This window comes from Symphalangus syndactylus, chromosome 4 (genome assembly GCF_028878055.3).
Source record: "Symphalangus syndactylus isolate Jambi chromosome 4, NHGRI_mSymSyn1-v2.1_pri, whole genome shotgun sequence".
NCBI lineage: Eukaryota > Metazoa > Chordata > Mammalia > Primates > Hylobatidae > Symphalangus > Symphalangus syndactylus.
Window position 1 is genome coordinate 138,744,175 of NC_072426.2, and position 24,487 is coordinate 138,768,661.

Below are 24,487 nucleotides of genomic sequence, written 5' to 3' on the forward strand. Positions count from 1 at the left end.
GTTTAAAGAAGGATAAGATCAGATTGAGGTTAGTAACCATTTGAATTCTGACATGTTTGTGACACAATAATGTTCACGGGCGACACCAAAAATGTTGAATTATCATTTGCTTTCTTGAATACCGGTTTATTTTAGGAGAGGCCTAATTTTTTGTGTGACTCCTGTTAATTTTCATGACTGTCCTTGTTGCTCTATTGTCTGTGTCTTTTCTCTCTTGGATGTTGGGGAGATGAGCGATATGTAGACGGGAGAGGTGAGTGCGAAGGCAGAAGTGTGGCTGGTGAGTGTTGAAAAGAGACTAACAGACCCGTAAAGAAAACCACAGCATTTCCTACCCTTGACGCTGAGATATGCGATGAATATATCTATCTGTTGATAGAGCTGTTTAGGTTTTTGTTTATTTGTTTGGGTTTCGTGCAATTTCATGTAAATTTTTTCTGGTAATTTTTGGTTATTTAATTATCTTCCCAGAAGAGAAATTCTTTTTTTTTTTTTCTGGGTTTGAGGCACATTTATTTATCTTTTTCTGAGTTGTTAAGCAGTTAGAAAATTATTTTAAGTCTTTTTTTTTGATACACATGATGATTTTTATCAGTAAACTTGAAAACAGCTGTTTATTTTGGTCACAAAGAAATATTTTAATAATGCTTTTGACAAGATATCGCAAACCGTCTGAATAGAGAATCTTAAATAGCTTTAAAAGAATCATGAACTTATTAGCAAAAATAATGAAGCTCAGTATAACACTTAAGTTGACATTTTGAGATTGTAGATAATGTTTACTTGGGACACACATGAAATTAAAGGTGATTTGTTAGCATTTAGTAACTGTCTTTATTTCTTCATTTAAGCCAGATGTTTTATATTTTATTTAGCAAAACATCTTAATATTATTTTTAGTTTGGAGTGTTTGTAGAATATTTAAATTAACATTAAAAAATTCCTAAGGGAAGGAACAAGTGAAATACTAATACAAACAAAAACTGTTATAAAATCAGAAATGCCAAGATTTTGGGGGGGCTACTGTGTATCTATTTAATTATCTACTTGATCTTATACGCGATTTTGTCTTTCATTTTATTACTCTTCTTCATTGGGAAGAAAAAATCCTCTCAAGGTCCTATCTCAGTCCCTGAAGAAATAAATAAAAAAGAGTAGCAGAAGATGAATGAGATTGAGTGGGAGGTAAAATTAGAACGGCTGCAATCAGTAAAAATCTTGAAAGTACTTTAGTGAGAGAACCATAAACAAAATATGATAGTGCATATCCTATAAGATCCATGATTACTCATAATTTATTCACAAGTACATTAAAAATGTAAAACCATACATAATTATTTAATGTATAATTAAAATTTAAATATTGAATTTGAAACTGGGACAAGCAATACGCTTTCCTGTCATCTGAACAGTTCTGGAGTATCATAGGATTATTTCATGTCTGATAATATTCCATCATCTTCCTGTATCTGACATCAGATTTAATACACACAGCAGATACTTTTTGATCATACAGTTTAGCATTTATAATGCATCTTAGAGCTGAAGCCACATAGCAGCCTTGAAAATTATGCTGTATGCCTTTGAATGGGTGGGCACTCAAGTAGGTTGGAGTAAGAAAAAGCACTCAAGTGTTTGTCGTTGTTAATTATTTTAAAAGTCAGTCTCATTTGATCTCTCTTTCTTTCCCCCGCTCTTGATTTTGGAGGTTCCAAATGGCCTTTCTCCACTCGAAGAGTGCCTTAGGCCTGCAGGATAGCATGGTCCACTGACCAGCCGCATGGCATCCCAGGGGAGCTTATTAGAGCTACAGGCGCTCAGGCCCCACTCCAGATCTGCTGAATTGGAATCTGCATTTTAGTAAGATCTTCAGTTGCTTCACATGACATCCAAGTTTGAGGAGCCCTACCATATGGCATAGGTCTGAATCAGGCCAATATTATTGTCTATATTCCTGGAAGGTTTGCTTAATTTTCCAAACTTGTTTGAGTTGTGTAGCTTTTTGAATGATCCCAGGGGCTCCTGATATTCCTGTTGGAAGTTTCTAAGTCTCCAACAGGGAAGATCATCTATATTATTGTTACCAGTATGAGTAACAACAGTGGGTGATATGATTTCCATTTATTAGCTGCCCACTAGTGGGGCATGATGCAAAATGTCTCATCTGTGTATTTCACCTATAATCCTCTCAACAACTCAACAGAAGAGGTTTTATTATTTATTATTTATTTATTTATTTACTTGAGACAGAGTCTTTCTCCGTTGCCCAGGCTGGAGTGCAGTGGTGCGATCTCTGTTCACTGCAACCTCCACCTCCCAGGTTCAAGTGATTCTCCTGCCTCAGCCTCCTGAGTAGCTGGGATTACAGACACATGCCGCCACGGCTGGCTAATTTTTGAATTTTTAGTAGAGACAGGGTTTCACCATGTTGGTCAGGCTGGTCTCGAACTCCTGACTTTGTGATCCACCCGCCTCGGCCTCCCAAAGTGCTGGGATTACAGGCGTGAGCCACTGTGCTCGGCCCAGAAGAGGTTTTAAGAAGACAATTTACAGAAAAGAAAACCGAGGCTAGGGGTTATTTGTTCAAGGTTAAATATACAATGTTAGTTTTGAAATCAAACCCAAGTTTGTCTCCCCTAAGCCACGTACTGCCCCCCAACCCTCGTTTTTGTTTTTGTTTTTGTTTTTTTAAACAATACTATATTGCTACCATGCCACTTTGGTCCTCTTGCAGTAAGGAAGGGCATATAAAAGTGCCCAGTTTGTCTGGGATCGGAAAACAAGCCTGTGTAGGCCCAGAGAGACAAATATGGCATGTTCTCATGAACATGCAAGAATTAAAGTGGATTTCACAGAAGGAGAGAGCAGAATGATAGATACTAGAGGTTGGGAAGGGAAGGTGAGAATGAGGAGAAGTTAATGGACACAGTTTGCTAGAAGAAATAAGTTCTAATATTCAACACTACCGTAGGTAAATTATATTTAATAATTTATTGTGCATTTCAAAATAGCTAGAAGAGAAGAATTGCAATGTTTCCGGCACAAAGAAGAGATAAATGTTTGAGGTGATGGATATCCTATTTACCCAAATTCGATCATTGCATATTGTATACATGTATCAAAATATCACATGTATGTATAATTATATATTTATGTACAACTATGATATACCATTAAAAAAAGAAAATAAACCTGTGTATAGGCATATGCTGATATTTATTGTGACTCTTATTTCTGTTTTCTGATTCTGACTTATAAATGTCTAGAATAAGGTTCCTTAAATTTGTAAAATCTTTGTACATTTTTGTGATTTGTTTTTTGGATTTTTTTTGCAAATATGGGGGAAGATCATTCATAGTTTTGTTTAAATTGAATTTTCAAAAAAGGCCATGACCCATGAATTGTTAAGAGCCATCCCCCAACTCAGCCTGTACCTTCATGGCCCTCAGCTGTTGAAATGCCCACCAGTCTGCTGGCATCATTGCATCCCTCCCAATTACTAGATTTTCCCACTGCCTTCTTCCCAAATCATTCCTTCTCAATCCTGCCCTGGCATCAGAATCACCTCTAGACCCTGTACAGAATACAGCTGCTCGGGCCCCTTCTCAAACCTTCTGAAGGATGACCTTGGGAATGGGGCTCAGAAAGCTGTATGTTTAAGAAGCTCCACAAATGATTCTGACCCAGAGTGCTGTAAGTCAGTATAATTTTCTTTCTTTTTTTTTTCTTTTTTTTTGAGATGGAGTCTCACTCAGTTGCCCAGGCTGGAGTGCAGTGGCACGATCTCAGCTCACCACAACCTTCGCCTCCCAGGTTCAAGTGATTCTCCTGCCTCAGCCTCCTGAGTAGCTGGGACTATAGGCATGTGCCACCACACCTGGCTAATTTTTTGTATTTTTAGTAGAAACGGGGTTTCACCATGTTGGTCAGGCTGGTCTCGAACTCCTGACCTTGTGATCCGCCCACCTCGGCCTCCCAAAGTGCTAGGATTAAGGCATGAGCCACCGTGCCTGGCCAATTTTCTTATTTTCTTTCTTTCTTACTTTCTTTCCTTCTTTTTTTTTTTTTTTTTCCTTCCTTCCTTCCTTCCTTCCTTCCTTCCTTCCTTCCTTCCTTCCTTCCCTCCCTCCCTCCCTCCCTCCCTCCCTCCCTTCCCTCCCTCCCTCCCTCCCTCCCTTCCTTCCCTCCCTCCCTTCCTCCCTTCCTTCCTTCTGTCACCCAGGCTGAGTGCAGTGGCATGATCATGGCTCACTGCAGTCTCAACCTCCCAGGCTCAGGTGGTCCTCCCACCTCAGGCTCCTGAGTAGCTGGAACCACAGGCATGCACTACCATGCCTAGCTAATTTTAAAATTTTATGTAGAGACAGGGTTTTGCCGTGTTGCCTAGGTTGGCCTCAAATTCCTAGGCTCAAGTGATCCTCCCACCTTGGTTTCCCAAAGCGCTGAGATTACAGACATGAGCCACCACACCCAGCTTCAATTTTCTTTACAAACTTTGAACAAAAGGAGATACTTCATGAATGTCTTCTTGTGGAATGATCTCCTGGAGGGAGACCCAGAGCAGCCCCGTCCTCCCACAAGAGACTCATCATCATCTAGATCTAGCTTTCCTGGTAAGATCCTAACTAAAGAAAGAGAAGGGAAAAGAAGGTATTTCCACCTTCACTAGTTTATAAAAAAATAATGTCAGAGTTTCAATATTTACAGAAATGCCCTCACTTTTTGAAATGCAAGTATTTGATGCTTTCACAAAAGCTAGAATTTCTTTACAAATACCCCATACACAGTGGTGTGCTGGTAAATGTTTTACAGTCAGCTCTGATTTGTAGCATTGCCTATTTCCATGGTGTAAATACTCCCACCCTGGCCAATTTGAAGCTACCAACTTGGCTCATAAATTTCCTGAAAATTAAGAAAGCCTCTCATATGCCAGTACAAGCCTACTCCATCCCACCACTGCATATGGAGAGTGATTATCTGGGAGAGATGTCTTCTGGATTTCTCCATAGGCTCAGGCATGTGGAATGATTCAGAGAGCTGCATTTGCTTGTTTATTCTCCTTCAAAACATTCTATTGCGTGGCCTACTCCTTCCAAAACCAGTGCATGTTCAACACCGCAAGTCTTTCATGATGATGTTGAAAAAAATAACATCTTGAAGATGTTTTGACAAATTAATTTGACTTTTGAATTATTTTCCTTTTGAGAGAATAAAATGTTACAAAGGTCTCCTGGGAAGAGATTGTTCAAATAAGTTTTTATATTGTTGATTTTGTTTTAGGTAGTTAATGCTACTACCTCTTTATCTGCGGGTTAGTAAATTGACGTTTTCCTCCTTCATTTATCTGTGTCTGCTAGAACTGTTTGATATTCTTCACCCACATAGGTTCTGATGACATTACTTTTACTCATTGTCTATTTACCTTTGAAAGGATGAGCTGTTCATTCATGGGCATAAAGAGCAATGACTGAGGAAATGGACTAGTGTTTTTCCGTTTATTTTTATAAACATGCCTTAGTTCACTATGATGATCTACAGTTTTCTCTTTGTTCCAGAGAACTATCAAAATTGTCACCGACATTTATTGACAACCATGATTTGTATAGGACGGTTTTAGAGACTTGAATACCAGTAGTTTGTCAAGCAAGATACAGCGCCTGCTTCTCTAGAATCAGGGGATGTTTAAGAGGTTATCTAGTCCAGCCTCCATAGCTTGTCTCTTAGATATCTTTCTGCTTCTGTGGAAATTAATGACTCCTACTGACTGTAGATTTGTCTGGAGTTTTGCAGAACAAACAAAATCCTTCCCCACATAACAACCTTGGAAAACTTGGAGAACTTTCGGCCTTTGGAAACTTGATGCTGCCCCCTAAACTTTTCTTCTCAACCTATGAAATGAGCTTCTCATGGAAATTATTTTCCAAAATAGATATACAAAGCGCAGTAAAATATGTTAATGAGAGAATCAGCTAAATTGATTCACTCGAATCATAGTCGCTGCCACAAGCCAGGTGCATTCCTGTTTTCATTCCATTGACTCTAGTGTTACTTCATTTACCTCTGTTTTGTGCTTAACTTCTTAGACAAATTTATCTTTCCAATTTATCTTATTTGATAAGAATATTAGTGAAAGACAGCAGAATCTTCTAAGAGAGTTATCTAAGATAACTAGAAGCGAATAACTCTAAAAGATGCTTCAAGGTCCAAAAACCCTCTTCAGTAAATAAATGCACAAAGGCATTTTGATAAGCATTTGATGTAGCCAATAACTATTATAGCACTTTAAAAAATAATTATGGTCTTTTTGGTGATTAATATGTACAGAAAGATTTCAAATCACGAAACTAAATCATTAAAACGATCTCTGCCTTATCTGATTTGTATATTAAAACTTCTCTGTGCTCACTTAACAATGTTCTTAAACAAGTCAAAGGTTTTGTGTTTCTTTTGTTTTTGAGACGGAGTCTTGCTCTGTTGCCCAGGATAGAGTGCAGTGGCATGATCTCGGCTCACTGCAACCTCTGCCTCCTAGGTTCAAGCGATTCTCCTGCCTCAGCCTCTTGAGTAGCTGGGATTACAGGCGCCTGCCACCACACCTAGCTAATTTTTGTATTTTTAGTAGAGGCAGGGTTTCACCATGTTGGCCAGGCTGGTCTGGAACTCCTGACCTCAGGTAATCCGCCGGCTTTGGCCTCCCAAAATGCTGGGATTACAGGCGTGAGCCACGGTGCCTGGCCACAAGTCAAAGGTTTTTCTGAATCTGAAGGCTTTCATAGGTAGCTTCTTCTTGGATGGTAATAATAAGGTGTTTTGTGATACTAATTTTAAATTATTGATTTCTGTGAATTTTAAATGATGAATTTATATGAATGGGAATGGAAATTATATTGCCTTTTTATTGTGAAGGTTGTCTTGTAGGATAGGACTATAGAGAGAGCAGAAGGAATTTTGAATATCTGATATTATTGCTGACAAATATTTTAGAAAAACTATATAATAGGTTAAAGTAAATTTTCTTCATTGATTTAGTATGGCTAATATTTAGGGCAAAGGGTGATATACTCTCATGAGTCAGTAACTGCTAGGATAACTTAATCAGTCAAAAAATTTTCACTAGGCCTCTTTACCACCCTTCCCCCTAAGTTGAATTCATAGTGATGCAGTGCTTTGGAAAACAGCTCTGTATTAATACAAGGTAAAAAGCCACCACAAAATAAAAGCTTCTTTTAATTATCCTAGCATGAAATGAAACAAAAAGAAAAGTGATAGGGTAGATGCTAATTTCTTCTTTCTCTCTCTCTCTCTCTCTCTTTCTCTCTTTCTTCTTTCAGACAGAGTCTTGCTCTGTCACCCAGGCTGGAGTGCAGTAGCGCTATCTCGGCTCACTGCAAGCTCCGCCTCCTGGGTTCAAGCGATTCTCCTGCCTCAGCCTCCCGAGTAGCTGGGACTACAGGCGCGCACCACTATGCCCAGCTAATTTTTTTTTTTTTTTTTTTTTTTTGAGATGGAGTCTCACTCTGTCGCCCAGACTGGAGTGCAGTGGCGCAATCTTGCCTCACTGCAACCTCCGCCTCCCGAGTTTAAGCAGTTCTCTGCCTCAGCCTCCCGAGTAGCTGGGATTACAGGCACCCGCCACCATGCCTAGCTAATCTTTGTATTTTTAGTAGAGACGGGGTTTCACCAGCTTGACCAGGCTGCTCTTGAACTCCTGACCTCGTGATCCACCCTCCACTGCCTCCCAAAGTGCTGGGATTACAGGTATGAGCCACTGTTCCAGGCTGTAGCCTTATTATATTTCTTATAATGTGTTTCAAAATTCTTCAGATTTCTTAGACCTCAGTTTCCCGTTTTGGAGAATCTTTGGAGAAACCAGAAGCCATCTATCCCAAATAATTGCTTTCCGCATGCAGTGGTGGGTTGGAGTAGGCTTTTACTGGCATATGAGAGCCTTTTTTAATTTTCAGGAAATTTGTGAGCCAAGTGACCACACATTAGTAGCTTCAAATTGGCCAGAATGGGAGTATTGACACCATGGAAATAGTCAATGCTACAAATGAGAGCTGAGTGTGAAACATTTACCAGCACACCACTGTGTATGGGGTATTTGTAAAAAGTTTGTAGCTTTCTTTTGTGAAGGCATCAAATACTTTCATTTCAGAAAGTTAAGGCATTGCTGCTAATATTGGAACTCTGACATTATAAACTGGTGAAGCTGGAAATACCTTCTGTTTTTTGCTCACCTCTCCTTCTTCAGTTAGAATCTTAGTAGAAATATTTTAGATGTCATATGTAACTTTAAAATTATATTAATAGCAAATGCATAATATTACAAAATGATTCTGTAATATGTCTCTGCAGAATAATTCTGTAATATAGTCCATCTTGACTGCCCATTAAAAATCAGATGAAGCAAGATTTCACTTTTAAGATATCATGTTGATTTGGTTGTTTTCTAAATTTCACTCTGAAGGAAAAAGCAAGAAGAGAGAATATAATGCTGTCATTTCTTTTGTAATCATTTTTTATTCCTTTGCCTTTTCTTGGTTTCCTTTCCCCCTTTTTTTCTTTACTTTTTCCTCATTTCTTCTGTAAATGAGTAATCTGTTTTTATAACCATACTAACCCCTCGTGTTGTTTATTGGACCCCTGGAGACTTGCATTTCCTTTAGGAATATGCCCAGCATTTTTAGGCTGCTAAAATACGAGCCAGTTAATGATGTTCTTATTGATGACGTCTAGGAAACTTGTAGGGTTCAGTTACTGCAAGAATGATTTACAGGCTATAATAGGTTAGAATGCCAAACAAGGGGAAACAATTAGTAGCACTAATGCTTTAACCCCAGGTTTATCACTGAGAGAGGATCACTGATGAAAAGGCCCATCTGTTCCAAAGATGTTTCCAACTTGCTTGTATAGCAGTTTGTAAATCAAATCAGTGCAGTGATTGTGAGGCTTCTGTAGCCATTTGTCTATTTTTCAAAATCACTGCTTTTGTGCACATTTTATCATGATATCTTTGAAAAATGGGGTTTTACCTGTGGAGATTACACTATTGTTATTCAGCATTATGTTCAGTTCATTACATGTACCAGGAACACGTATTTTGAAATTGTCACTAGCTCCAAGAATTATGTAATCAGTGAGTTAAATATATAACTTCCAAATGAATTAGTGGACCTATATTTTGGCAAAAATTTGTTGTTAGAGGAAGAATAGATTCATCCAGAGTGAGTTTCTTCTCTATTTTCAGGATAAAAGGTGGGAGAATTCTGTTACTATAATCAAGTTCTTTCTTAAAATACCCTTAACCTACTTTTTTTCCCTCTAAATAATGATGCTCCACTTCTTACATAGAATTTCGCAATTTACAACCCACATTCACATTTGTTATTTTATTTCCTGTTGGATATTTTCCCTCTGCTGTTTTCTTCCCATAGAAAGGCCATTGAATAATTGGCTCTAAGATTTGAAAGGAGTCTTCAGATTATCTGTTCAATTACTGTGCCTAGTGATCAGCCTGTCTGTTATTTCCAAAAGGAGAAGAAAATGTTAGATAGGTAGACAGACTGATCATGGGGCTAAATAACAGAGTGAAAGTAAATTTTCTTTTCATAGGAATGGAAGACAATATTATTCTTTACTTTTGTCTTTTTATTTGATCATTTATTTCATGCTCGCCCTACTGACCTGTGGACTTCTGTTTCAGTGGCTCTCTGGTCACTTTAAGGCATAAATTCCTTTTACCATTTGGGAACATTGCTAACTTGCCCCCAGCTTCAAATTTCACCCACATGGATGTGAGTTTCTGGGGTGTAAAAGAGTGACATTTTATTTTTGAGGCAAGAGACTTCTTTAAACCTGCTTTTTAAACTGATTTAGTTATTTCAAGTCATATTAATACAAATTGGGGCAAATTAAGAGTTACAAGTCTGGACTTAAAATCATTTGCCTGCTCTGGTTTGGAATTTATGCAGCTATTTCTGCCTTAATTAAAACTGTGGATATTTTTAAAGCTTAGAATTTATTCTTATCTTATTCTGACGAGAATGCAAATCCAACCAGGCACATTAAATGTTCTGTGATACGGATGGAAAAAGATAGAAACTCGGCCCAGCCAGGCTGGATTTGGTTTGTGAGGAGATCATCTTTTAATAATGGCTTGATTGATGATTGTGTGCCATGTGAAGTAACTGGAATGCTGGATGGTTACATGAAATTGTGGGAAAATTGACACAATGGGGAAAAGATGCTTGCTGAGCCTATGAAGCGCAACCTGTGCAAATATGATGATTCCTCAATTGCAAGATCAGGAACTCAGGATGACTGTGTAAAAAGGAAAATGAAGGCCGGGCGTGGTGGTTCACGCCTGTAATCCCAGCACTTTGGGAGGCTGGGTGGGGGGTGGGGGCGGATCATGAGGTCAGGAGTTCGAGACCAGCCTGGCGAATATGGTGAAACCCCGTCTGTACTAAAAATACAAAAATTAGTTGGGTGTGGTGGCGTGCACCTGTACTCCCAGCTACTCAGGAGGCTGAGGCAGAAGAATTGCTTGAACCCAGGAGGTGGGGCTGCAGTGAGCTGAGACTGCCACTGCACTCCAGCCTGGGCAACAGAGTGAGACTCTGTCTCAAAAAAAAAAAAAAAAAGAAAAGAAAAGAAAAGAAAGGATAATGAATTAGTGAAGAAAATAAGATGAATATAAAAACAACCATCCCCAGTGTCCTGAGGGTAGTGCTTCTTGCCGCCTTCCCCGCTCCCCCACCCCGTTGCTAGGAGAGAGATGAGTTAACGCACAGGGACGTGTACATTATACCAGCTGGATCTACGTACCTGGCAGCTGCAACCTGTTAAACCTGTGGTTTTTTTCTTCTATGTAAACACTATAAACAGGAAGGCAAACGTCATCCATTTATGCAGAAGAGAAAATTGATGATGAGAAACTGTCACTGCTTTGCTTAAAAACGTCTAAGGTAAAGAATGTATTGACTCAGAGAGGGCCATTCAAAATCTAGTCTTCAGTTTTATTGCTATTTCTGTATTAAGGATTCTGAAGGCAAAATTTCTTCAGAATCTGTTGTTTAGACTTTACAACAAAAATAGCCTTGGGGAGCTGCTTGCCTGGAGAGGTTTTGTGGTGACTATGGGAATTAATCTTCTTGATGGGAAATCAGCTGTTCACAATACTGCTGCCTTCATTCCCAAAGAAGAGTTTCCATTCCTACCCGGAGATGTTGGCTAGAGCAACGAGCCACTGAGGCCTCCTGATATTCCACCTGGGGTGCAGCCTCCTGGAAGCTGCCTCAAGCCCCCTTCAGTTACTCCTTTATTCCCTTCACTGTTCCAGAAGGGTTTTCAAGCATCTGCAGCTGCACCTCTGTCTCAAGGGCAAGCTCTACTGTCAGCCACGCTGCTGCAAGGATGGGATTGAAAAGCAAGACCGTTCATTTACTCTTTCGTTCACAAATTTATTGAACTGATATTTAAGCTTAGAATTTATTCTTATCATATTCTCACAAGAATGCAAATCCCTACTATGTTCCAAACTCTATGTGGGGGCACAGGTGACACACTAGTGAGCTAAAATAGATCCCATCCCAGGACTAATAGACCTTACAGTCTGGTGACAGAGGGGTTAATCAAATAACTACATTGATGAGTGTATATTTTCAAACTGAGGTATTAAAAATAACAAACCCAGCCTGGGCAACATGACAAAACCTCATCTCTACAAAAAAATTAGTTGGGCATGGTGGTGCACACCCATAGTCCTAGCTACTCAGAAGGCTGATGTGGGAGGATCACCTGAGCCCAGGAGGTCGAGGCTGCAGTGAGCCATGATTGTGCCACTGCCTGGGTGACAGAGTGAGCCTCTGCCTCAAAAAAAAAAAAAAAAAAAAAAAAAAAAAAAGAAAAAGAAAAAGAAAAGGAAAAGAAAAGAAAAATAACAAAGGAACTGGACCTAGACTCAAGATACTCCAAGGAAGCTGTGTTTAGCCATACTTAGAAGGCTATGCAGATAAAATATGTGAATGCGTGAAGCAGAGAGTATTATAGGCACGAGCCCCGTGGCTGAAAGAAGGATGGCTGAAACACAGGAGGGAAAGGCTGGTGCCTTGAGAGGCACCACGCCAAACCACATGGAGGTTCAAGATCTTGTAGAGAATTTTGGTCTTTATCATGAAAGCAAAGGGGAAGTTACTGATGGGTTCTTAGGTGAAGGTGACCTGAGGAGGGTTGTGTTTTAAAAAGAAAGCTTTGGCCTTGGGAAGAAAAAGAACTGGAGAGAGGCCAGAGGTGTGGGAGGAATATCCCAGTTTGGAACCTTGAAGCAGTTTAGTTACATATCCAACATTCCTTCATCGTTGCCTCACTCCTGAACATTGTCCCTTGCATGTCTGAGTCTTCCTCCAGACTCTACATTCCTTCAGTTTAGGAATGCTGACATATTTGCTTTTGGATCCCATGTAGTGTCTGACCCTGGGATTTGCATGTATGTCCAACAAATGCTGTATTTAAACAATGAGGCTCTTCCCCATCTCACAAGTCACGTTAGTTGGCTTAAAGGAACATAGCTCTTCTGTATTCCAGTGATAACATTATATAGTGATCTGATTTATTCCAGAGGACAGAAGGGATTAGCGATACACTTGCCTTTTCTTTTGCTGTCACATGTGCCTTGCATTTTATTTCCATACATTAATATCTTCAATATAATGACCTTTGTTGTCCTGTCTTCATGTCAACCTAAAGCATTGTTATTGTCATTAGTGTTGCTACTGCCTCACAAATACATAGATATATTGAGGGAGATTTTTCCTGAGAGAAATCTGCAGATTTGAAGAGAAACCATGTCATACATTTTCTGAGTCTGAAAATCAGGAGTTGCAAACATAAATGAGTAAAGCAGCAGTAGGGAATGGTGCAACCTGTGGCAGAACTAGGGGGAGCATGCTCTATCCCAAAGCATTCACATTCGAACACAAAATATACTGTGCTAGCTAAACCAGACATCTGGGGGCAAATGTGGCTTAGTGACTATGGGTTTGTTGTTTCTTCTTTAATTGATTTAAAAAAAGATTTAAACACAGAGAAGTTATAGAAATTTTCAGTGTAATTAGGGGTTGTGGGCCAAGCTTTATTGAGTGACGTGAAGCTTCAAAGTTGTTTTTGGGGAAGGGAGCAGGACCAAAATGCCTCCTTAGTGCAACTTTTTCAAAAAACCTTGTGAAGCCGGCTTCTAATATTCCCCTGGCTACTTGCTCTCTCTCTCTCTAATGAGCTGCTGCAGTTTCTCCTGTGCTGCAATCAAATGAATACATCACATAAGTGAAGGTATAAACTGCATGGGTTTACAGAAAGGAAGAAGGTTATTATTACCTTTGAAATCAGAAGCCAAGAAAACATCTCTTCTCACACCTCCTCATCTCTTCTCTTACTTTCTGGGCAGTCCCTAAGGGTAATTTTATTAGAGACTCTCCCTCAAAGTGAAAACTGAGGGGTGTATAAATAGCCCTGATCCTGCTCCCACCTGATCCTTAGATTAAGATTAGCATAAACTCAGGCTGAGAGGTCACCACAAGGTCATAGTTTTCTGGGGTGAATAGTCACTTAATTCAGGCACTCAGGAATCTCATGCAAAGAATGCTTAGTTAAATATTTCCAAGAGAAAAATAATTCCAATTTGCTTTCTTATACCAAGAACCATCAGTCTTAGTGATTTTGTAAATGGGAGAATCCTTTCCACTGCAGAAATTGGGCCCGTGGGATGGATGAAGCAGAAATGAGCAGAACAACAGGATTAATTGCGATCACTTTGCTGCTACGTTCTGCAATTTCATTACTACTCCTCAAACGCAATGGAGAGTCTCACAAACAGGCAACAGTGACTTTTGTTAGTATTCTGAGCCCTTCAGCAAAATATATCCTCTTTGGGCTGATTTATACCATATGGATAATAAAAATATACACCTTACACATTTTAGTGGTCTGTTGCGAAGAGAAAATTAGATTATGTATGGCAAGGAACTTCACAATGACAAGATAATGTGATGTAATAATAATATTAAAGAAAATTATAGGAAACACATAGCACTTGCTATTTGCCGGGCACTGCTCTAAGCATTTACATTCATTATTTTATTTAGTTCTTATAATAACCTTCCGTATGGACTAGAATCTATTGTTATCTTTAATTTTTAGATGGAAAAACAGAGCCACAGAGAACTGAAGTAGCTTGCCCAAGCCTAGACAGTAAGAATTGGTGCTAGGATTTGAACCCATGCAGTCTGGCCCCTCTTAATCACTATGATTTAGGAATAAAAACAAAAAAACAAAAACATAGACTTTTAAGTAAACCAGAAGACTAGCATTTGAATCCTGGCTTCACAGGCTGTATAACTATGGAGACAGTCTTCTTAAGCAGTCTGAACTTCAGTTTGTTTATCTGCAAAATGAAGTTGGATAATAATCCTTATTTTTAGATGTTTGGTCAGGATTAAATAAGAAAACATGCAAAGCACAGTGTTTCCTAGGAGGCACATAGTGTGTTATTAGTTATTGTGGGTGAGATGATATGTTAGTCTTGTCAGACTGCCATAGCAAAATATCCACCGACTGGCTGGCTTAAACAACAGAAATTTGTTTTCTCACAGGCCTGGAGGCTAGAAGTTCAAGATCAAGGTGGCAGCAGGGGTGGTTTCTGGTGAGGCCTCTCTTCCTGGCTGCCACCTTCTCACTATGCTCTCACATGGTCTTTCCTCTGTGCAGAGGAGAGAAAGAGGGCTCTGGTGTCTCTTCATCTTTTTATAAAGACCACAGTCCCATTGGATTAGAGCTCCACCCTTATAGCTTAATTTAACCCTAATTACCTCCTTAATGCAGTCACATTGGATGTTAGACCTTCAACATACTAATTTTGGGTGAATACAGTTCAGTCCATAACAGGTGGGTGGCTGGGAGGCGAGGAATAGAAAGATAGAAGGGGTATTTTAATGTCTAAGGTAGATTTTTTTATTTTTAAGGCATCACTGCTGGAGGAAAAAAACCATCAGATATTCATAATACATTTGTAGGTGTACAATATATTTGGCACTGTATGTCATAGAAAACATCTCCATGCTATCTATTGTTAATCTTTTAGGTGAGCCTGAATTTAAATACATTGGGAATATGCATGGGAATGAGGCTGTTGGACGAGAACTGCTCATTTTCTTGGCCCAGTACCTATGCAACGAATACCAGAAGGGGAACGAGACAATTGTCAACCTGATCCACAGTACCCGCATTCACATCATGCCTTCCCTGAACCCAGATGGCTTTGAGAAGGCAGCGTCTCAGGTGAGTGCCAGGCAGCTCAGATCAGGCGTGCTTTCTTCGTTTTCTGTATGTTTGTACATACATGTTTATCTAAAAATTATGCCCTCGCACAAAGCTTACAGATGGTGCAGTGGAGGGCATAAGTGATGCATTCATTATTAAACTCACTGGTAAGAAGATAGCTCAGAATGAAAGGGATGATGGGTGAGTTTTTCCAGTGAAGACTGCAAATCAGAAATTGTGTTAAGAAGTTAATGTTCTAATAGTGTTCTGTTTAATGTTTTTCAATAAATTATTCATCCACTTTTGTGACGAGGTAAGTTTTCTTTTAAAAATCGACAAATATGAAAAATATCTACTGCCATTTGTTGAAGAGTAACGCCATGGGTGTATGAGGATGAGCCAGTGTCACAGCGCCCTCTACTGAATATAAGGAAGAAATACTTTTGGCCAGAATAATGTTTTACTGATGTTTACTTGGTTTTTACATATGCTGAGTAAAGTTAAAAAACAAGCGAAAACCCTACCTCTTAACTAAAAGTAATTTAATATATCTTCGCTGTTAGATGAACTGGAAAGTAATGCCTTTTTAAGAGAAGATATATGGCGTGTTTTCCTATTTTATTGGACGGGGTGGGGGACATTATATTTGCTGTTTTCTACAGTTTAAAATAATTTTCTTAGTCTATGGGAACATGGGAACACATTCAAGTTAATATTTAGTATGTTTATCTACAGTTAAAAAATCCAATGACATAGTTCGACATTGTAAGAAACCCAGTGAATTTCTGTAAATAAATGTAAATTGATATGATTTCTAAAGTTATGAGAGAAAAATTCTAATAATATGTAAAATTAAAGTATTTAATATTTTAAGGTAATATTCAGAATTTTTAGACACATGGGCAACAGATTATCATTGCTATTTTCTGTCTTATAGATTTTTATCCCTCACCGTCTAAGGTATCTAAACTTCCATGACTTAAAAAATGTGGGAAATATATCTATATCATGTGATATAATTTAACAGTAAAACAAGAAAATTCACATTATAAAATGAAACAAATATATTGGAAATTTATTAATTTTCCAGATTGTACCATTAGTTAAATGAAGAGTTTAAACTGGAGAGAAATTCCTCAAATCATAAAGCCCTAGAACTTTTGTTTTAGGTTCATATTTTTTCATGAAGACTATAAGAGGGAGACATGTTATTAGTCTATAACACATGTTAAATTCATTTTAAGCTTCTAATCTTTAGTTATTTATTCTTCTAAATATTTAAAAAATAGGTTGCTATGATTTATAGAGGCAATGAATATTTTACTTAAATCTAATTATAGAATGACGTGCTTTGAAATAGGTCATTTATAACTAGTGAATATATATTGTGAAATTTGATAAATATCTCTTTATTATTATTAACATTTAAAATATTATTCATCAAACGTATTTTCAAAATACCTATAACAAGTACAGTGATGCATCTCTTAACAATGGAGAAGCGTTCTGAGAAATGCAACATTGGGTGATTTTGTCGTTTTGTGAACATTCTAGAGTGCACCTACATAAACCTGCATGGTGTAGCCTACTACACACCTAGGCTATGTGATATAGCCCGTGGTTCCTAGGCTACAAGTCTGTACAGCATGTTACTGTACTGAATACTGTAGGCAACCGCAACACACTAGTAACTATTTGTGTATCTAAACATAGAAAAGGTACAGTGAAAATATGGCATAAAAGATAAAAACAGTACCTTTGGACAGGGCTCTTAACCATGAATGGAGCCAGAAGTTGCTCTGGGTGAGTCAATGAGTGAGTGGTGAGTGAATGTGAAGGCCTAGGACATTACTGTACACTACTATAGAATTTATAAACACTGTACACTCAGGCTACACTAAATTTATAAAAAATATTTTTCTTCCTTCAATAATAAATTAAACTTACCTTACTGTAACTTTCATTTTCTTTTTTTTTTTTTTTTTGAGATGGAGTCTCACTGTGTCACCAGGCTGGAGTGCAATGGCATGATCTCGGCTCACTGCACCCTCCGACTCCCTGGTTCAAGCTATTCTCCTGCCTCAGCCTCCCAAGTAGCTGGGATTACAGGCACGTGCCATCATGCCCAGCTAATTTTTTATATTTTTATTAGAGACGGGGTTTCACCATGTTGGCCAGGATGGTCTTGATCTACTGACCTCATGATCCACCCGCCTTGGCCTCTCAAAGTGCTGGGATTACAGGCATGAGCCACTGCACCTGGCCACCTTACTGTAACTTTTTTACTTTATAAACTTTTAAACTTTAAAAACCTTTTGGACTCTTTGTGATAACACTTAGCTTGAAACACACAACACATTGCAAAGCTGTCCAAAAATCTTTTCTGTCTTTATATCCTTATTCTACAAGCTTTTTTCTATTTTTAAAGCTTTTAATGGTTTCTTAGTTTTTCAAATGTTTTGTTAAAAATAAGACACAGGCTGTGTGCAGCAGCTTATATCTATAATCCCAGTGCTTTCGGAGGCCCAGAGGAGAGGATTGCTTAAGGCCAGGAGTTTGAGACCAGCCTGAGCAACATAGTGAGATCCTGTCTTTACCAAAAATAAAAAATAAAAAACAGCCTAGCATGGTTGTGCACACATGTAGTCCCAGTGCTTTGGGAGGCCAAGGAAGGAGGATCACTTGAACCCAGGGATTTGAGGTTACAGTTAGCTGTGATTATGCCAATGCACCCAAACCTGGGCAACAGAGTGAGACCCTGTCTCTTAGAAAAAAGAAAAAGAAACTAAGACACAAACACACATATCAGCCTAGGCCTACACAGGGTCAGCATCATCAAAATGTCACTAAGCAATAGGAATTTTTCACCTCCATTATAATCTTACGGGATCACTGTTGTATAGTCTGTCAGTCGTGGTAAGAAATGTCAATATGCGGCCCATCACTGTACTTTAAATCTGATACCTTCATGTTTATATAAGTAAAGTAGTAAAAATGCTGATATGGGAGGGCATTGTTGAAGTAAGTAATCTTAATGGTTATCTTAAAGAGCATTGATAGAGACCTTAAATAGAAAGTGACATAATAATAAGCAACTGATGATTTTTCTCTTTGACTTTTTTTTAGCCTGGTGAACTCAAGGACTGGTTTGTGGGTCGAAGCAATGCCCAGGGAATAGATCTGAACCGGAACTTTCCAGACCTGGATAGGATAGTGTACGTGAATGAGAAAGAAGGTGGTCCAAATAATCATCTGTTGAAAAATATGAAGAAAATTGTGGATCAAAACACAAAGGTAGTGACCATGGGATAGTCTTCTTGGGTTCGTCTCTAGCCTAAGGAAATATGTTCCAATATCTTCATCATCATGAAGGACAGAGGAGTAACATCACAGCTTGTATGGAATGGTTAACTGTGGTTTTGAAAGTCAAGGCTGGAAGGGCTGGTGCCATTAAATTAGTCCTGGCCCCTAGAATTGGGCCGTAGGTGGAGAGGAGTTGGAGGTGCAGATACAGGGAGGAACCCAGTTGTAGGTTTCTTAGAAAATCACCATGGCCTTCTCAGAGACCCTTTATTAGCTCATCTGATCAACTCCTCCTGCCAAATTTACACTGTTGCTCTTTTTCTCTTTTCCAGAACTGTCTCCTCCCTTGCTTTACAAAACTCTACTTTCTCCTACCTCTTCTACTGTCTTTCAAATCACTACCCAGTTTTTTCCCCTGTTTCTTCTACCTGGGCATAAATGCTGGCCATCTTCAGGGTCTCATCTGATACCTTTATTTGCTTCCCTGGGCTTCCCTCCTTACCTGTAGTTTCAGTGTTGTCCATTACACAAGGTCTCCCAGATCCGTGCCTCTAACTCCAGACCTTCCACAGAGCTTTATGTCTCTGTTTTACTAGCTAACTTGGGTTCCTTTAACTGGTGGAACTTGATATCTCAAGCTCAGGTTGTCCAGAAACAAATATTTTCCCTTAGAACCACTGTTCTTTCATTTATCCCAATCATCAAAGCTTTTGATTTTTCCATCTCTGTCACTGCTCACCAGTTACCACCTCTCAGTGATTTGATCTCTCTGACACCTCTTCCATTTCCGTTCTTCTGCAAACTCATTCCCCTGCCTCAGCTGAGACCCCCACAGTCTCCTGCTGTGACTGGCGCGGTGGCCTCCTACTTGTGTTTCATGTCCAGCTTCTCCCAACTCCATTCTATCTTCTCAAATTCTCAATCTTCCAGAGTGACCTTCACACACAAATTATTGCTCTTTTGCTTAAAAAACCTTACCAGCTCTCCACTGCCCAGAAGATAAAGTGAAAACTCAATGTGATGGTTAAGTATGGAGACTCTAGAGGTAGCCACCTTGGTGTAAATCATGGCTTCATACTTGCTGTGTGAACTTTGTAAAGTTATTTGACCTCTCTGTGCTTCGGGCTCTTCATCTGTAATATGGAAGTGATAATATCTACCTCATAGGATAAGGATTGAATGAGTTAATACACATAAAGTACTTGAGGCCAGGACCTGGAACTTTTATTACCATTTCAGTGTAATTTTTTGGTACTCTCTCTTTTGTAGCTCAGGGCTAGGTGGACACATTTACATATCCACTAAACATTTGGTGCATCTTTGAAACAACATTGTCATCAGTTACTTGGAGGAGAAATTGAGCCCATCTTGGAGAAAAGGTGAAGAACTGCTGTCAGCAGCCCTCTATTCCTTCTCTATTGTTCTGGGTATTTCTGCTTTCATATGTCCACTATGTCTAGTGTCTTTCCTAAGTGAGAGCTCGCAAAGTACAATTTCTCCATTTTATTCTAGTTGCTGGGTCATTCCAGCACCTCTAGGCCCCTGGAAGCTGCCGGCTGGTTTATTCCTTAACCTGGCTTCGATACCCTATAGACTCCACTCATACCATCTCCTTTGTGCTCCTAAACATACCATTTTCTAACAATTTTATGTCTTCAGATGACTTACTGCTCCAACTGTCTAGAATTCTCTTCTCTTTCCTTCCATGCCACTCCCTCTGTGAAGTCATCCTCTACTCTTCAAGACAGATTCTTTTTTTTATATGTTCTTCATCTATACTTCCAGTATAGGCTTATTGTTACATCCAGCTTTATATATGTCATTTGTTTATACAGCTGTTTTCCCCTTTGATTCTAGAATTTGATCACTTGATTCTAAGAATTATGATTAGTATTTGATTAATCATAACAGGCTGAGGGCCTGTTATGAATAAACACAATCCAGCTCAGCAAACAAATCATAATATCTGAAAAAGAGGGCCACTGCAAGTAAGCAGCTAGGAATCCAGACAAGTGTTCATCATGGGGCTGGGATGCTGGATGAAGGATCCAGGAGACAGGGAGTCTTAGGTTATTGGTTTAAACTTTTAAAAACTCTCCTGCCTATATATGGGATTCATTGCAGAAACATGGGCTGAGCCTATAGGTGGGGGCTGGTCTTCTTAGTGGTGGCAAATCCATGCAGGTCTTCAGCAACCTCAATTCTTGGCTCCTCAGAAGAATTCGACCAAGAGGCATAAGGCAGAGTGAGATACTAAAGCAAGTTTTAGAGCAGGAGTGAAAGTTTATTAAAAAGTTTCGAGCATGAATGAAAGGAGGTAAAGTACACTTGGAAGAGGGCCAAGCAGGCAACTTGAGAGATCAAGTGCACTGTTTGACCTTTGACTTGGGGTTTTATATATTGGCATGCTTCCAAGGGAGCAGGAGGTTGTGTGTCTTTTCCCCTGATTCTTCCCTTGGGGTGGGCTGTCCACATGCACAGTGGCCTCCCAGCACTTGGTAGGCACTGTATTCACAGTGTGTTTACCAAAGTTGTATGCATGCTCTCTTGAGTTGTTCTTCCCTTACCAGTTGAGTGTTCCTACTAAGTTGCATATTAGTTAATCCCTGCCATTTTGCCTCTTAGTATGCTTAAGCCCACTTGCCCAACTCCTGCCATCTTATCAGGAAGCTGATCACCAGTTTTAGGCTTTTCTGTCTGTTGAGGGACTGCCTTTCCCTGGCACTTGCTGCAACCAATTATTATGTTACAGAGGCCGTTTAACAACCGCCTGACCATCACCTGATGGTCCTGGTGGTCGGAGGGCCCTCTCTTGTCCTGTCATGTCTGACTACCTACGTACCATAACATCTCCCCCCTCAAGAGTCCAAGACCTCAATTCTTTGGGGAAAATGGATAAAGGTCAGTCTTCTGTAACTGCTTCCTGCTGATAGAGGGGTGGTGGTGGTTGTTTTGTGGGTCTTCACCTCTTGCTAGCTGTCAGGGTAGGATGGCTCCATGGGTTGGTGAAAACAGTATCCAGCCAGGCCCGAGGGAGAAAGGGGTGGAATTTTGCCTCTGTCATGTCTTGTTGATGGGAAGTCTAGGGGTCCTCTATAGAAGGGTGACTCTTGAATACTGACATGATGGTGTCTCTCACTGAGGATCATCTGGAGCTTGATGGCCTGAAGGCAAGAGGAGACAAATTAGTTTCTTAGATTTAGAAGAATGTCAAAATGAAATAAGGGGGTGAGGACAACTCCAAAAAATCCTGAGGCTGCCAACATGCTCAGGCAACTGGTGGCTATTGTCATGCCTGCTAGGACTTGCGTGGATGGGATTACAAGCCAATTCCAATGTGTTCCCAGACTTAGAATATTGACCCAGATTTTTACATTACCCATTCCTCTTGTTTCTTCTGAGCTGTGGCCAGAGATCACTGGTTGGTTCACAGGAATAAATAGGATTAGTCTAAATTGCAGACAAAAACTCAAAAACAACTGATGAGAATAGAATCTAATACCAAGTTTTTAGATTATAGTCTGTTATGTTCTTGAAACATAACTTTTCTGTCTTCAGTCCTCATTTTTATTAAAAACAAATCATGATAGGACTGATTTGTTTGCAAAATAAGCATTAGTCCTATCATACTTGGCCTGATTATTTGCATAAAGCACAGCAAGAATAATTATTTGCCATATAGGCTCCTTTTTAAATTGGCTTTGATGAAACTTCATTCTATAAGTTATCTCAGATAAGACTTTTTAAATGCCTTGAGCCCAGCCATGGGTTTCTGCCATCAAATACCTGCATGAATTGGGTAAATTCCTCTCCTCTTGAGGTCCTAAGATAACCTGGGGCTCCTAGGCCTATCAGAAAGTGACATTCTTTACTCCCCATGGATCAGGAACCCTGTACAGGGACTGTGTAGACAACTTATGAGGCCAGTTTTCCCAAGGGGTTTTTATTGGCTCTATGAGTCATATTTGATTCCTTAAAGGAGAGCATGCCATTCCAGTCAAACCCTTGGTAAAATAACCAGTTTCTCCAATTGTGCCCTGTTGCAAAAGAAAACAGATTACTATTGCACTTATGCAAATAACTATATTGCCATAAGTTAAGAATACTCACAAATAGTTCCCAAATTCTGGAGAAATCAGGTAGAGAGAAATATGCTCCAAATTTTGTTTACACGAGTACTTATTTTTAAAAGCTGTAAATAGCTCAAAAGAAAGTTTTCTTGACTTTGAAAAACAAAGGATCAGCAATGTTTTAAGCAAAAAGTCATAAAAGGATTATTTTAGTCTTCTTTTAGTTCAGTCCATGCACTTAACTCCTGTTCTGCCTGATATTCATGAACACTTCAGCTCTCTATGAGATTCCTGAAAGTTCTTTCTCTATTCTAATGTTACAATCTTTAAAGTTATCAGCAACCTGCATTCAAGAGTGCCTGTCAGAGTCCTATAGTTGAGTATAAAGGCCACCTTTTAAAGAGGATTAAAACAAGACAACAATTGTGAATGAGAAAAAGTCTTAGGGCAGCCACAGTCAAAGACACAGTTGCCAAGAAAATTTGTTATCTCTGTGGCACACAATTATGTAGCCTAACAATTATAATTATTACTGACAATGTATACTAAGTTATATCAGAATTATAGGAGCTTTGTATAATTTTGGAACACATACAAATAACACATTTATGAAGAGTAGGTCAATGCTTTACTAAAACTCTGTTGTGCTTTTCAATTTGTGGAAAAACTGAACAATAGTTCTTTAACTTTAGCCAATATGATTAAGCACAGAATTTTTTTTTACCAGATTAATCTTTCACAAACCTTCCACAACTTGCTCAAAACTTCAGCTTTATCCTATCTAACTTACAAAAATCCTTTAACTCTCTAAACTAGTCAAAAAAATCCACACTTTTATGGCTTTTTATATAATCTTTTACTAAAACCACATTCTACTTTCCTTACATGCCTTGCATGTAAAAGTTTTCCAGTAGTCTCAAGAACGTTACACTGTTAACTCTTAGCAACTTTTACTTTTGGTGAAAAACCTGCTAAGTAAGTGATTCTGACTATGTACTAGGTTTGCAGCTTAGGACACCAGACAGAAATGCAGAAAAGGTTTGACTCTTTCTAGCATCTAGGGGGCATGGGTAACTCTGTATGTCCTCGGGACTTACGTAGCTTTAAAGGCAGCAAGTTGTACAGCTAGGAGTCAGAGTAGCAGTTTATGAAGCATTTAGTAAGCCTAATAACTTTTAAAACCATATAACTTCTTAAAAATAAATTCTCTTTCACAAATCTTTTCATAACTTACACAGACCATCTATGACATGCTTGGACTTTCTGATTTGTCCCAAACATTCCTCTTTTTAAACAACCAGTCATTTAATTTAGGACAAGAATTTACCATACAAGATCCTTTCTCATATAAAACTTCTGTTCTTTATAATCTTCCTTACCAAAAATACCTCTTTCTCTTTATAGCCTTTGAATTAAAGTCATTTTCCTTCTGTTAGGAAGTTAAGGTTTGTACTGCATGTTGCTGTGTGAGGATTGTGAAGGGGGAGCAGAGAAGAATGAGGTTATCTGCATACTGTAGAACTTATCCTTCCTCAAGAGATTGCTCAGTTAGATTTTTGCTGGGGCTTGTCTGAATAAATGTGGGCTATTTCTATATCCTTGAGGTAGGACTGACTAGGTTGAAGTTATTAGTTAAAGATTTAGGTAACTTTCCAGAAGAAATAGAGCTATTAGAGGGAAAGATGAATTTAGAGGTTGGGTAAATATTAATCAGGCACCCATCTTGCAAAGCATATTTTTGCCCAAATAGTGTGAAACTTTTCTTTCAGAAGGAGGAGGTGCCATTTGCCTCATTA

The 24,487-nt window shown here is 39.0% G+C and overlaps 1 protein-coding gene across 1 annotated transcript in view; it reads left to right on the forward strand.

Moving 5' to 3' along the window:
- The window catches only part of CPE (carboxypeptidase E), a 117,476-nt gene that overhangs the window by 67,531 nt on the left and 25,458 nt on the right, over nucleotides 1–24,487 (forward strand). Inside the window, exons 2-3 of the mRNA XM_055276329.2 lie at nucleotides 15,140–15,336; nucleotides 18,445–18,612. Of these exons, the coding sequence (XP_055132304.1) occupies nucleotides 15,140–15,336; nucleotides 18,445–18,612 (365 nt within the window). The remainder of the gene's footprint in view (nucleotides 1–15,139; nucleotides 15,337–18,444; nucleotides 18,613–24,487) is intronic.